Source organism: Mandrillus leucophaeus, unplaced genomic scaffold, assembly GCF_000951045.1.
Source record: "Mandrillus leucophaeus isolate KB7577 unplaced genomic scaffold, Mleu.le_1.0 Scaffold857, whole genome shotgun sequence".
Lineage (NCBI taxonomy): Eukaryota > Metazoa > Chordata > Mammalia > Primates > Cercopithecidae > Mandrillus > Mandrillus leucophaeus.
Genome location: NW_012109330.1, coordinates 122,781 through 136,603, shown reverse-complemented (window position 1 = coordinate 136,603; position 13,823 = coordinate 122,781). Strand labels below are relative to the sequence as shown.

General features: G+C 39.5%; 1 protein-coding gene across 1 annotated transcript in view; it reads left to right on the top strand.

The window, feature by feature from the left end:
• Positions 1 to 381: 381 nt before the first annotated feature.
• Positions 382 to 13,823, top strand: part of GNAI3 (guanine nucleotide binding protein (G protein), alpha inhibiting activity polypeptide 3) — a 46,670-nt gene continuing 33,228 nt past the window's right edge. Inside the window, exon 1 of the mRNA XM_011968697.1 lies at positions 382 to 712. Coding sequence (XP_011824087.1) covers positions 595 to 712 — 118 coding nt within the window. The 5' untranslated portion in view covers positions 382 to 594. The remainder of the gene's footprint in view (positions 713 to 13,823) is intronic.

Sequence of the window (13,823 nt, the reverse complement as noted above, 5' to 3'; positions counted from 1 at the left end):
CCAGGCCAGGCAGCTTGTTCCCATTCCATTGATCCGATACAACCCCAACAGAGGCAGTGCCCCAAACTTGGGTAGGGGCCCCGAGTCTCCAGAGCAAGAGATCAAAGGAGTTTTCTAACAGCAGAGAAATTATCAGCAGAAATTCCCGCGCGGGATGTAGGCTTTAATTTAGACATCTCCGCCCCAAAACTGGCATTTTGAACGCGGGAGGGCATTATTTGTTGGAGGCCCCGGTTTTTCTCCATTTATCCAAATCAGGTAGCCGAAAGGTAAATGAGGCTTCAAGTTGGGCGGCGGGCAGCGAACTTGACAGAACCTCGAAACTGTAGATCCGCCGCCCAACCTAGCCGCCAGGTCCCCGTGACTTCCGCTTTCGGTCTCAACTCCTCTCCCCGAGGAGAGCGGTTTAAACAGTGAAGGTTGCGGGGCGTCGCCGGAAGTGTCGTAAACGCCGGATATCCGGTTCTTCAGGGCGCTAAGGGAGCTGACGGAGAGGGCCGCCGCCCAGCAGTAGACGCTGCGTTAACCTGCCGAGCCGCAGTTCCCGCGGTGTGTGAGTGAGCCCGGGCAGGTGTCCCCTCTTCCGCCGCCGCCATGGGCTGCACGTTGAGCGCCGAAGACAAGGCGGCAGTGGAGCGAAGCAAGATGATCGACCGCAACTTACGGGAGGACGGGGAAAAAGCGGCCAAAGAAGTGAAGCTGCTGCTACTCGGTGAGGGGCTGGAGGCGGGGACTGAGTGGTGGTCGGGAGAGCCTAGGCGCTTGGAAGGCCTGAACGGGGTCTAGTCGGGCCGACGAAAAGGACTCTAAAGGGATCTGGAGGGCGTGCCGAGTTTGGGGCGGGCTGTTGGGGTTCATAGCTGAGGCCCCAGAGGGCGTGATGAGGGGGGTGGGGTTTTGGGGTTGCGGGAATTAGGCTGTAGAGGGTGTGACTCCGGGCTGGAATTGCGTTTAGCAGAGAGACTTGGGAGTATGGGCAGGTAGGATATTGAGGGAGTAGAAATATGGGAAAAGCTCATAAAGGAAGAGTTGATACTCGGGAAGGTTTTACATTGGATTGGAGCGTGTTGGTAATGGTTTGTGAGATTGGAGCGTCGTGGTTCTTTGGCAGGATAAAGCTAGGAGGCTTGAATGGATGGTATAGAGACTGGAACAGAATGGTCACATAAGGACGTTGACATTTGTTAATGAGAGAGCCTTTTGAACTGTTGGAGGAACCCTGGATTATCCAGGAACATGAAGGTAGGTAGATGAGATAAATGACAAATTATCAAGTATAAAGGAAAAGAGCTTGGGTGCAGAGGCCATCTCTACCTTTCCACCGCTTTCTATCATTTTTATTTTCAAGGTTTTATAACGCCTTCTGTTTTTATAAAAGGATCGGAAATGGTGTGAGCTGAAGAAATTTAAAGAATGATTTGTTTGAGGTTTGTAGCAGAAGATATAGTGAACAAGAGATTACACATTGGAAAGTGCTGAACAGTTGCTATAGATGATGTGCAGTTGGAATAGTTACCTTAGGATAAGTTACAGAGTTGGACATATTTACTGTAAAGACTATGGTAGACTTCTGGTGGCTGTTGTATCCATTTTGGCCTCTTCAAAGCAAAACCATTGACTTCAGGAATTACTGTTTATATTATCTGATAGTCGTTTTAAGTGGCTTTTTTTGTGCAGTCGGATGTGTTTTACTCAACATGAGTTTTAAAATTTTTGAGAGGCTCAGTAAATCACACAAAGAATCCTCGCATTAGCTTACTAATAAATCAAGCCACATTTCATTATTAGTATTTTCTAGGGTAGTATTTCCATTAGAGATGAATAAGTAGGAGTAGGGGTTTCTGTAAGCAATAGAAATTTACTTTTTAAAACAATTGATTTTTGAGGAAAAGGAGTCACTTTAGGGGAAGTGCTAAATTTTCGTGGTATAAAGCTCCAGAGAACAGAATGTACCATTGTAACCCAAGACTAATTTTGTACTCTAGGACATGCTAAGTGCCCCGGTAGTCTCTTCTTAACGTATTTGGTTGGTTGTAGATTGCAGAAGCTCTGGTAATAGCTTTTTTGGATATACTATAAAGGGAAAGTTATGTATTGGAGCTTAAGCTTCCGGTTTGTATACTTGAACTTTCAGAAGATGCAAGTTCAAATTGTTCTAGACTGCCACTGTCTGTATAACAGGTAGATAAGCATGGTCCCTGGTACATAGTAGGTGCTCCTTAAATATTTACTGTTAACCAGCCTGAGCCAGCAAATGTTGAACATTGGTCCTTGGGGCCTTTGAGAAATTTGATATAAACTATAATATTTAGGGCATTCACTTTTTTTTTTTTTTTTTTTGAGACTGCTCTGCTTCCCGGGTTCACGCCGTTCTCCTGCCTCAGCTTCCTGAGTAGCTGGGACTACAGGCACTTGCCACCACGCCCGGCTAATTTTTTGTGTTTTTAATAGAGACGGGGTTTCACCGTGTTAGCCAGGATGGCCTCGATCTCCTGACCTCGTGATCCGCCTGCCTCAGCCTCCCAAAGTGCTGGGATTACAGGCGTGAGCCACCGCGCCTGGCCAACATTTTCTTTATTGATTTATTGGTTATGAAATTAAAGATGTATTCTCATCTTCTATGAGTGATTTGATTTACACTGACCAACAGAGATACCCTCAGGACATCAGCTTATTGTAAGGTAGTTGGAAACTTTTGAGACTTTCTTCCAAAAGGCAGGATTAGGCAGGCACAATTTGGACAGGCGGAACTTGTCCATATGTCTAGAAGAATTTTTATTCAGGATTTTACAAAGAGTGCATTTAATTAAAAGCAAAATTAGACACTTGATGACTTAGGGAACTGAGTAAGCAGTGAGTAAAAATCAAAGTACTAAACATATTTGCTCTCAATTTTTATCTTCATTCTTTTTTAAGTAAGATTTTTTTTTTAATATTCTTGAGCAAGTTAAATCCAGAAATTCAAATAGTTTGCAGAAACATATGTTCTTGCTTGAGCCATATCATAACACACATAGAAAATTAAAATTATCTTCTATGCTATTTCTGTAAGCAAAATGTACCCAAAACAGTATACAGTTTTCTTTTTCCTGAATAATATCTCCTTTGCTGTAGATGCAAGTCGTTTTTACTTTATCACTATGGAACTTAGTTTAAGTTGAGATCTATCTACTTACCCTTGTGTCTCCTGGCACATGATATATTTTCTTATGGGGGTATAGTTTAACATGGTGATTAATAGCATGGGTCCTGAAGTCAGACTGCTTCAAATCCTAATTCCCATTTGCTAGTTATAGCCTTGGGAAAGTTAATTTCTCTTGGCCTCAGTTTTCTTATCTTTAAAATGGAGAAAATAGAGCTACTTCTAGGATTGCTGTGAGGATTAAATATGATAATGATGTAAAGCAGAACACAGCTTGGCACATAGTACTAGCTTCATGAAGATTAGCTATTCTTATTAAGTCAAAATCAATGTTACAGATTGTAGGTATTATGGAAATTATACCAAATTAAGAAGCTAGTGTGGGCCAGATTATTAACAGACACTTCAGTATTGTAATTCTTCCTTTGATAACCTTTGGTTTGAATTTCCTTTAGATGTTCTTGGGAAGGGCTGGGCATGGTAACTCATTCCTGTAATCCCATCACTTTGGGAGGCTGAGGCTGGTAGAATCACCTGAGGTTAGGAGTTCGAGACCAACCTGGCCAATATGGCGAAACACCATCTCTACTAAAAGTACAAAAATTAGCCGGGCATGGTGGTGTGCATCTGTAGTCCCAGCTACTTGGGAGGCTGAGGCAGGAGAATCGCTTGAACCTGGGAGGCAGAAGTTGCAGTGAGCAGAGATGGCACCACTGTTCTCTAGCCTGGGCGACAAAGTGAGACTTTGTCTCAAAAGAAAAAAGAAAGTGTTCTTGGAAAGATCTTGGTAGGTATATCAAATTAGTGTTTAATTATGACATTCTGTTGAAAAAATACTATGCAAAGCTTCCCAACCAATGTTCCAGTGCTTAGGATGGCATATAGGTGTGCTGTTTACAAATTTTTTATAGCATTGAAATTTTAAATCATTTTTAGAAGTTCAAACTTTTACAGCAGTTGAAATTACATTTGAACGTCTTTGGTTTGATTTCCTCTTTAAAATTCCTGAATTTGGTAATTTGGTTATTTACTATTTAAAAAGGTAGAGATGGGGATCTCATTATGTTGCCCAGGCTGATCTCAAATGCTTGGCCTCATATGATTCTCCCATCTCAGCCTCCCAAACTGTTGGGATACCAGTGTGAGCCACTGTGCCTACCCTACCATGAATTTGGTAATTTGAAAAAATTGTATTTGGTATAAATACTAAATTTATACCAATTTTATATTTAATATCATCTGTAATACTTTGTATTTTTTATGCCATAATTTCATAATAAAAAGAAATTTTGTGTGTGTGGGTTTTGTTTTGTTTTGTTTTGACCCCAGGAGAAGCAAGAAAATTTTTTTTCACCAAGCTCTTTCAGCGCACCCCAGTGAGCCTTACAAATATTTTTAATATGTGCCATCATGTGACAAAGGTTGGGAAGCACTGGTATAATGGATAAGAGCAGTGCTTTTGGATTCACACAAAACTGAATTTAAGTTCCACCTCCATTTATTAGCTCTGAGACCCAGAGCAAGTAACTTAACCATAAGAATCATAATTTTTATGTATGTAAAGCAGAGATGATGTTTCATAATATGAAATGAGATAATGCATGTAAAATGCTTCACATTAGTGCCTAGCAAATAAAAAATAGTAAGTGGTCACTTCTGTCAATGATGATTGTGAGACTTACCATTTTAGCTACTTTTTTCAGAGGTTTTTCAGACAGCTATTTTGTTATTTTCCGTATTAATATACTGTTTTCAAATATCTTCAAATAATTTTAATATCCTTTTGTGGTGAAAGGAATTAAATGTTAGTCCTTTTCTTTTTTTACTCGTCACTATACTAATGAAGATATTTAGTTTTGTAAGTTGTTGAATGATCTGTTCTCTGAATTTCCATTTCTTGATAGTTTCCTTTAGCAGGTTCTGAGAAAACTTAAAAAAATACTTTGTTATTTGGGATTTGCTGGTGGTAGTATGGCAAAAAGCCAGTTGCATGCAGAGAACTGGAATCATCTTATTTACTTGAACTGTTTATTATACAGTTAGTTATTTATATTTAAATCGCTGCATATTATTGGCTGAGTATGCTTATTATTGAGAATAAGACTGCCCTTTGGTAAACATGCCATTACATTTTATCCTCCTATAGGATTATACCCTTTATTATGTTTCCATTTACTTGGGATAAGGTTCATAGCCAGTTACATTTCATGTGAGGATGCATCTTGTGTCTCGGGGAAGAAAAGCTTTGTGTTTTATAAGCACTTGTCATTCTTTGTGTCTTTTATTTAAATGCATTAGTCACTGGTTTTTTTTTTCCTTTTTTTAACATTTCTTTTTTTTTTTTTTTTGAGACGGAGTCTTGCTCTGTCTCCCAGGCTGGAGTGCAGTGGCTGGATCTCAGCTCACTGCAAGCTCCTCCTCCCGGGTTCACGCCATTCTCCTGCCTCAGCCTCCAGAGTAGCTGGGACTACAGGCACCCGCCACCTCGCCCGGCTAGTTTTTTTTTTTTGTATTTTTTTAGTAGAGACGGTGTTTCACGGTGTTAGCCAGGATGGTCTCAATCTCCTGACCTCGTGATCCGCCCGTCTCGGCCTCCCAAAGTGCTGAGATTACAGGTGTGAGCCACCGCGCCCGGCCTCTTTTTTTAACATTTCAATAAGTTTTTGGGGAACAGGTTGTCTTTGGTTACATGAATAAGTTTGGCAGTGATTTCTGAGATTTTGGTGCACCCATCACCTGAGCAGTGTACACTGTACCCAATGTATAGTCCTTTATCCCTCACTCCCCTCCCACCCTTTTCTCCGAGTCCCCAAAGTCCATTGTATCATTCTTATACCTTTGTGTCCTCATAGCTCAGCGCCCACTTATGAGTGAGAACATATGTTTGGTTTTCCATTCCTGAGTTACTTCACTTAGAGTAATGGTCTCCAGTTCCATCCAGGTTGCTGCAGATGCTGTTATTTCATTCCTTTTTATGGCTGAGTAGTGTTCCATGGGTGTAGAGGGGTGTGTGTGTGTGTGTGTGTGTGTGTGTGTATATCACATTTTCTTTATCTACTCGTTGATTGATGAGCATTTGGGCTGGTTTGATATTTTGCCATTGTGAATTGTGCTGCTATAAACATGCATGTGCAGGTACCTTTTTTGTATTTTGGCTTCTTTCCTCAGGGTAGATACCCAGGTGTGAGATTCGTGCATCAAATGGTAGATATACTTTTAGTTCTTTAAGGAACCTCCACACTGTTTTCCATAGTGGTTGTATTAGTTTACATTCCTACCAACAGTGTGAAAGTGTTCCCTTTTCATCACATCCACGCCAACATCTATTTTTATTTATTTATTTATTTATTTATTTATTATGGCCATTATTGCAGGAGTAAGTTGGTATCACATTGTGGTTTTGATTTGTATTTCCCTGATAATTAGTGATGTTGAGCATGTTTTCATAAGTTTGTTGGCGATTTGTATATCTTCTTGTGAGAATTGTCTATTCATGTCCTTAGCCCACTTTTTGATGGGATTATTTTTTTCGCGCTGATTTGAGTTCCTTGTAGATTCTGGATATTAGTCCTTTGTCAGATGTATAGATAGTGAAGATTTTGTCCCACTCTGTGGGTTGTCTGTACTCTGCTGATTTCTTTTGTTGTTCAGAAGCTTTTTAGTTTAGTTAAACCCCTTTTTTTATTTTTGTTTTTGTCTTTGCGTTTGCTTTTGGGTTCTTGGTCATGAAGTCTTTGCCTAAGCCAGTGACTAGAAGGGTTTTTCCAATGTTATCGTCTAGAATTTTTATGGTTTTGGGTCTTAGATTTAAGTCATTAGCCCTATACACCAACAGTAACCAAACTGAGAATGAAATCACGAACTCAATCCCTTTTACAATAGCTGCAAACAAAAATACCATAGGAATATACTTGACCAAGAAGGTGAAACACCTCTACAAGGAAAACTACAAAACACGGCTCACAGAAATCATAGATGACACAAATAAATGGGAACACATCCCATGCTCATGGATGGGTAGATTCAATATTGTGAAAATGACCATAGTACCAAAAGCAATCTACAAATTCAGTGCAATTCCCGCTAAAGTACCACCATCATTCTTCACAGAATTAGAAAAAATAATCCTAAAATTCATGTGGAACCAAAGAAGAGCCTGCATAGCCAAAGCAAGACTAAGCAAAAGAACAAGCCTAGAGGCATTACATTACCCGATTTCAAACTATACTATAAGGCCATGGTAAAATCACCAAAACAGCATGGTACTGGTGTAAAAACTGGCATATAGACGAATGGTACAGAATAGAGAACCCAGAAATAAAGCCAAATAACTTCCAGTCAACTGATCTTCGACGAATAAACAAAAATGTGAAGTGGGGAAAGGACACCCTATTCCACAAATGGTGCTGGGATAATTGACAAGCCACATGTAGAAGCACTAATCACTTTTGCATGCAAGTCTGAAAATACGGCCCTTTTCAGGAATTAAAATAATGTAATCTTCCCTGACTACGCTATTCCTGTAGTACACTGATGGCCATAGAGTAGGGTGCTTAATACTAGATTTGACAGGGCATGTACAGTTCTAGTAAGTGCTGCTACTATGTCTCTTTAAAAAATAATTTTTAGCATATTAAACTTATATGCACTATTACAAAAAAGTCTTTTAGTTTTTAGGCAGTTGTCTCTGTTAAAAGTAATTCCTGGCCTAGAGATCTTTTAGAGATGGTTAGTAAAACCTGAAGCACTATGCCACCCCGTGGTGCTGAGCTTCTTCATCCTCTAGCTTCTTGGGAAGGAAAAGAGAGTTGTTAGGCCTCTGCAGATATTTCCTTTTTTCCTATCCTGTCTCTCTTCCTTCCCTGGTTTCTTCTACAGCATACTTTCTCTTGGGGAAAGGAGTGTGTATGTGTGTGTGTGTGTTTCATCAGGTCCTTCCACTAACTTCCATTCTTTTTTTTTTTTTTTTTAGACAGAGTCTTGCTGTGTCACCCAAGCTGGAGTGCAGTGGTGCAATCTCAATGCAACCTCCGCAATCTCACTGCAACCTCTGCCTCCCGGGTTCAAACGATCCTCCCATCTCAGCCTCCTGAGTAGCTTGGACTACAGGCTAATGCCACCACCCCTGGCTAATTTTTTGTAGAGATAGGGTTTTGCCATCTTGCCCAGGCTGGCCTTGAACTTCTGGGTTCAAGTGATTCACCCACCTCAGCGTCCCAAAGTGTTGAGATTATAGGCTGAGCCACTGTGCTCAGCCTCTAACTTCCATTCTTAAAAGTCTCTCATCTGTAACCAGGAAAAAACAATATAGAGAGACAGATGGCAGGAAAATCAGTAGCTATGCAAAAATGGAATGTTCAAAACGTGGAAGAAAAAACTGAGACATTGTGAAGAGTCTTTTGGTTCCTTTATTAGAGGACAATTTTTTACTTGGAATTTTTGAAAAATCTGTTCTCTCTACTTGAGATGGCTTCTCTTTCTGCTCTTCCCCCAGCGTATTAATGAACTACATCCTGCTAGTTACCTCAAGTCAGTTTATCCAGTACAGAACTTGCCTTCACTCTTCACCCCCAAATCCACCTGTTGGGAACTTTTCTGTTTTAGTACCACCATTCTCAACATCATCTAGGCTGAAAACAGCACTTGTTTTTAACTCCTCTCTTACTGTCATCTCTTACAATCAGTCAGTTGTGAGGTCCTATGACTCAGTCATTACTAGATTCCAGATTTTTGGACTTTAAGGTTTTTGGTAGACTGACCTAGGATTTTAATATTTTATTTTTCTTAGTAAATACATTTTAAAAATCTCAGACTACTGTCTGTTATGATTACTACTTAGTTCTCTTTCCTCCGTGAAACTTTTGAGACAGTCTCACTCTGTTGCCTAGACTGGAATGTAGTGGCACAATCTTGCATCACTGCAACCTCTGCCTCCCAGGTTCGAGCAATTCTCGTGCCTGACCCTTCTGAGTAGCTGAGATTACAGGTGTGCGCCACTGTGCCCAGCTGTTTTTTGTAGTTTTAGTAGAGATGGGGTTTCATCATGTTGGCCAGGCTGGTGTCAAACTTCTGGCCTAAAGTCATCTACCCGCCTTGACCTCCCAAAGTGCTGGGATTACAAATGTGAGTCACCATGCCTCACCACTGGTAAAACTGTTTTGATGTTCTGAATTGGATATGACATGACTCTCTCTTTTTGAAACCTCATAGTACTTTCTATGCCACTTTTAGTCTGCCTTATATATGGTTATTTATGTACTTACCTGGTCCTAACAATATGGTCTTTTAGGGCAGGAGGACTAAGTATTTCTCATCTTTGTATCTGTTGCAGGACCTAATATAATGCTAAAGTGTTTTTGCCCATAAGGAATAGGAACACCACTCATACAAGTCACAAGTAAAAGAGGTATATTGAAAGGACACAGTAGGCAACTTCACAGGTGTTAGACATTCAAGAATAGGTAAGAAATGAAATACAGGTAGGTTGTATGTACGTGGATTGTGATACCCAACTCCCACCCTCTCCCCTATTTCTCCTAGAGCAGAATGACCTCCCCCGAGTCTTCAACTTTGGCTTACTCTGACATCTTCTGTGGCTCACACACTGCCCGACCTGGTAGTTCAAGTGCTTCATGTTATCTGATGCAGGATCCCATTCCCAGTTCCTGGGAAAGAGTATCAGATTGGCCCAACCTTGTCATGTGCCAACCACAATCCAGTCATGTATGGTTGGGGTATAGCAGGGTTGATGGGGTATCATGAGTTTTATAAGGTAACCCTTTCAAGGACTGGAGTAGGTCAAATTCTCTATTAAAGGCATGGCCAGAGAATTAATGTTTAATAAAGAGATGACAATGCCTAACACCTAGTAGGCACTCACTAAATGTAAGTTGAACATAATGGAATGACATGGGAATATTGAGGAACTAAACATATCACTGTGTTACTTTCTCGTTAGTTCATGAGAACGTGCCTGCTCATTCTCAATATTACCATCTTGTAAGGTTGGGAGAGAGAACTTAAATTCAGATTTAAAATTAGGCCAGGCACACTGGCTCACGCTTGTAATCCCAGCACTTTGGGAGGCTGAGGTGGGCAGATCACCTGAGGTCAGGAGTTCCAGACTAGCCTGGCCAACGTGGTGAAGCCCTGTCTCTACTAAAAATACAAAAATTAGCCAGGTGTGGTGGCGCACACCTGTAATCCCAGCTACTTGGGAGGCTGAGGCATGAGAATCACTTGAACTTGGGAGGCGGACGTTGCAGGCAGCCAACGTGGCACAACTGCACTCTAGGGTGACAGAGTGAGACTCTGACTCAAAAAACAAAAGCAAAATTTGAAGTTAAATTGAAGTAGGGTACAGGATTTTAAAGTCCAATTATCAACACATTCAACTCAGAATAGTTAATGTAACCTGAATTTAATTACCTTTGATTTTAATTTAGGAATTAATTTTTTTAAATGCATATAACCAGCTCAGGGTCTGTGCTTCATCATCACCCCGACTTTTTTTTTTTTTTTTTTTTTTTTTGGTGCTAATTTTTCCTCTTACTACTTTTATGAGTATAAGAAAATTGTCCAAAGCTAAGGGAAGAAATAAAACACTATTTTTGCTCCTTATTAATAATTTTGCTTCTAAGTTTTTGTTAGAGAGTAGATAAAAACGTTTGGTAAAGTAGATTGCTCATAGAGTTAAGCTATCCATGCTTTGTTTTTACCTTTAGTTCTATGGCGGGAGCATAGGGCTTGTTGAAGGGAATGGGGAAGAAGGAATGCAGGTCTTCATTAATAAGAAATGTCAGCCAGGTGCAGCATCTCACACCTGTAATCCCAGCACTTTGGGAGGCCGAGGCAGGCAGATCACTAGGTCAGGAGTTGGAGACCAGCCTGGCCAGCATGGTGAAACTCTGTCTTTACTAAAAATACAAAAAATTAGCTGGGCATGGTGGTGTGCGCCTGTAATCCCAGCTATTTAGGAGGCTAAGGCAGGAGAATTGCTTGAACCCAGGAGGCAGAGGTTGCAGTGAGCTGAGATTGTGCCACTGCACTCCATCCAGCCTGGGTGACAGAGCGAGACTCTGTCTCAAAAAAAAAAAAGGAAAAAGAAATGTCTAGAGCAGTGTGCACTGAATTTGTTCACGTTACTGAAGTTCATTTTTAAACTTTGTTTTCTAGTCAATAAAATATAGTAGACTAGCAATAATAAAACATATCTCTTTGAACTGGTAACTCACATCAGAAATAGGAGATACCATGCAATTAATATAGGGCAAAGAAACTGAAAATTGAGAGATTAGTCCTTATCACTGAGCTTCATTTTCCTTTGTTTTTACGACTGAGGGATTTAAATTGAACCTCAGGGGTCCTTTGTCTGTGAGCTTAGTATTATTAACCAGATGGAATATTTTAGCAAATTATAAAGATAATTATTTTTGTGTTATGTCTCTTATTCTTGAGTTTGATTGAAATTAGTTTAACATCATAAAGCTGGTTACAAGGATAGTTAAAAACTGAAGTTAAAAACCTGAAAAACATAAATTCATGAAGTACCCCTAATGTCAGTGTTCAAAAGAAAATACAAAGAAATCACTCTAGTATTTGACTTCCCCTCCAATTTTAATTGTCTTTTGGTATAATTCTTTTTCGGTGTTTAGCAAGTTAAAGTTATCTTTAAGCCTTTATCTGTCCAGGTGATCCTGTTACCGGCTTAGTAATCAGCTGTATCATTTCTGTAATTCAAGCTGCTTGAACTGAATAACATTGTGTTAGGATCACTGTTTAATTGTTCTAGTTTTGATAGATACAGTGCTTTATATAAGTGAAATACCCTATTTTTCGTGACTTTCTGTTAAGTTGTAACAGAAATTCATATATCTGATGTGAACTAAGCAAAGAAGAAAGATACCTAAAAGACCAAATTTGTTTGACTTGTACCTAAATAATGGTCTAGTGATCTTAGAAACAAGTTTCAGGAAGAGCTAGTCTTCAGATCTGAACTTCCTTTGATTTCCAAGTTAGACTTAGATACCTAAAAGTTTAAGAAAGATTGTTAAGGATTAGCTGAGATGTTATTGTGTTTGTTGATCCATTACTAATTGCTGTTAGTGCCTCTTTTTGTCACCAAGTCACGTTTTCAGATGGATAAATGTTTTTAATATTAATACAAAACATCTGTGTTTTGAATGATGTTAGTATTTTACATCTCAAAGAATTCTTATTGCTCTTGGAAGTAGATAGTATTCTGTCGTAATAATAATAGTTATTATTTTGCTGCTCAGTATAATATTCTGAATTTTTTCTAGCTGTAGCAGCTATTGAGTCAGGCATGCCTTGCTGTGATCAAAACATACACTCTGTTTGTATATTTAAATTGTACTGGCTGGGCAAAGTCCTGTAATCCCAGGACTTTGGGAAGCTGAGGCCGGAGGACTAGCCTGGGCAAGATGACAAGACCTTGTCTCTACAAAAAATTTGACAGAGTGAGACCCTGTCTCTTAAAAAAAAAAAAGAAGTCATTTGAGGAACAGCAAAAGTCCTCTCTAGTCAATGCTCTTGTGATCCTCCTGCCTCAGCTTCCCGAGTAGCTGGGACTATAGGCATGTACCACTATGCTAGGCTCATTTAAATTTTTGGTAGGCATGGGGTCTGTCTACAGTGCCCAGGGTAGTCTTTAACTCCTGGGCTTAAGTGATCCTCTCAACTCAGCCTCCCAAAGTGGTGGGATTACAGGTGTGAGCCACCTTATCTGACCTGATTCACTGCTCTTAAAGAGCTGATGTGAAAGTGAGTTTTGATGGGTTGTTTTAAAGTGACATATCTTTAACAGAACATTTTCCCTGTATTTCTTCAAATTAGAACTTGGGAATCATTAACTTCAAAACAGGGTTTTGTTTGATATAATGATAAAACTACTACCATGACTTACGTAGGTAATGTAGTCCTGAGGTATATGTTAGGATAGTGCAGTCTTAATTTTGGTTCATTCCAGGGTATTGAGAATAATTTGCTTCTTTTCTCCTTCTGCTTCTAAGAAGAAAAGTATTTCTTATTCTATTTTTGTTATTATGTTTGTAATTAAAATCCACATTCATGTCCCCAGCAAAAGTTGAAGTAGTTCTTTCAACTTTTTCTAGACTACTCAATTTTTTTAAAATAAACTTTTAATTTTGGGAAAATTTTAGATTTACAGAAAATCGTTGCAGATAGTGCAGAGTCCCTATATACTTTACACCTGTTTTTCCTTAATGTTGATACCTTATATAGCTATGGTACATTTGTAAACACTCAGATTAATGTTGGTGCCTTAATGTCAACTAAACTTCACATTTTATTTAGATTTCAGCAGTTTTCCCACTAATTTTCTGCTCCAGGATCCAATCCAGGATACGCTATTGCATTTAGTCAAGGCTACTTTTTATTGAGCTTTTTGATTTTCAGTGTTGCACTGTTCAGTGGAAGGCTCATGTATTAACTTATTTTCCAGCCTGGAGATATAAATGAGAAATACACAATTCTTAAGCAGTTCAAGTAGGGGAGATACAAAAGTAAACAATGGTAATAAAATGTGATTACAGAAGGAATAGTCAATTTTGTAAGGAGGAGGAGGAAGAGAGAGAGACATTTACATCAGGGAGGCCCTCCCAGAGGAGGTGACATTTCAAATGGGCTTTGAAAATTAAAT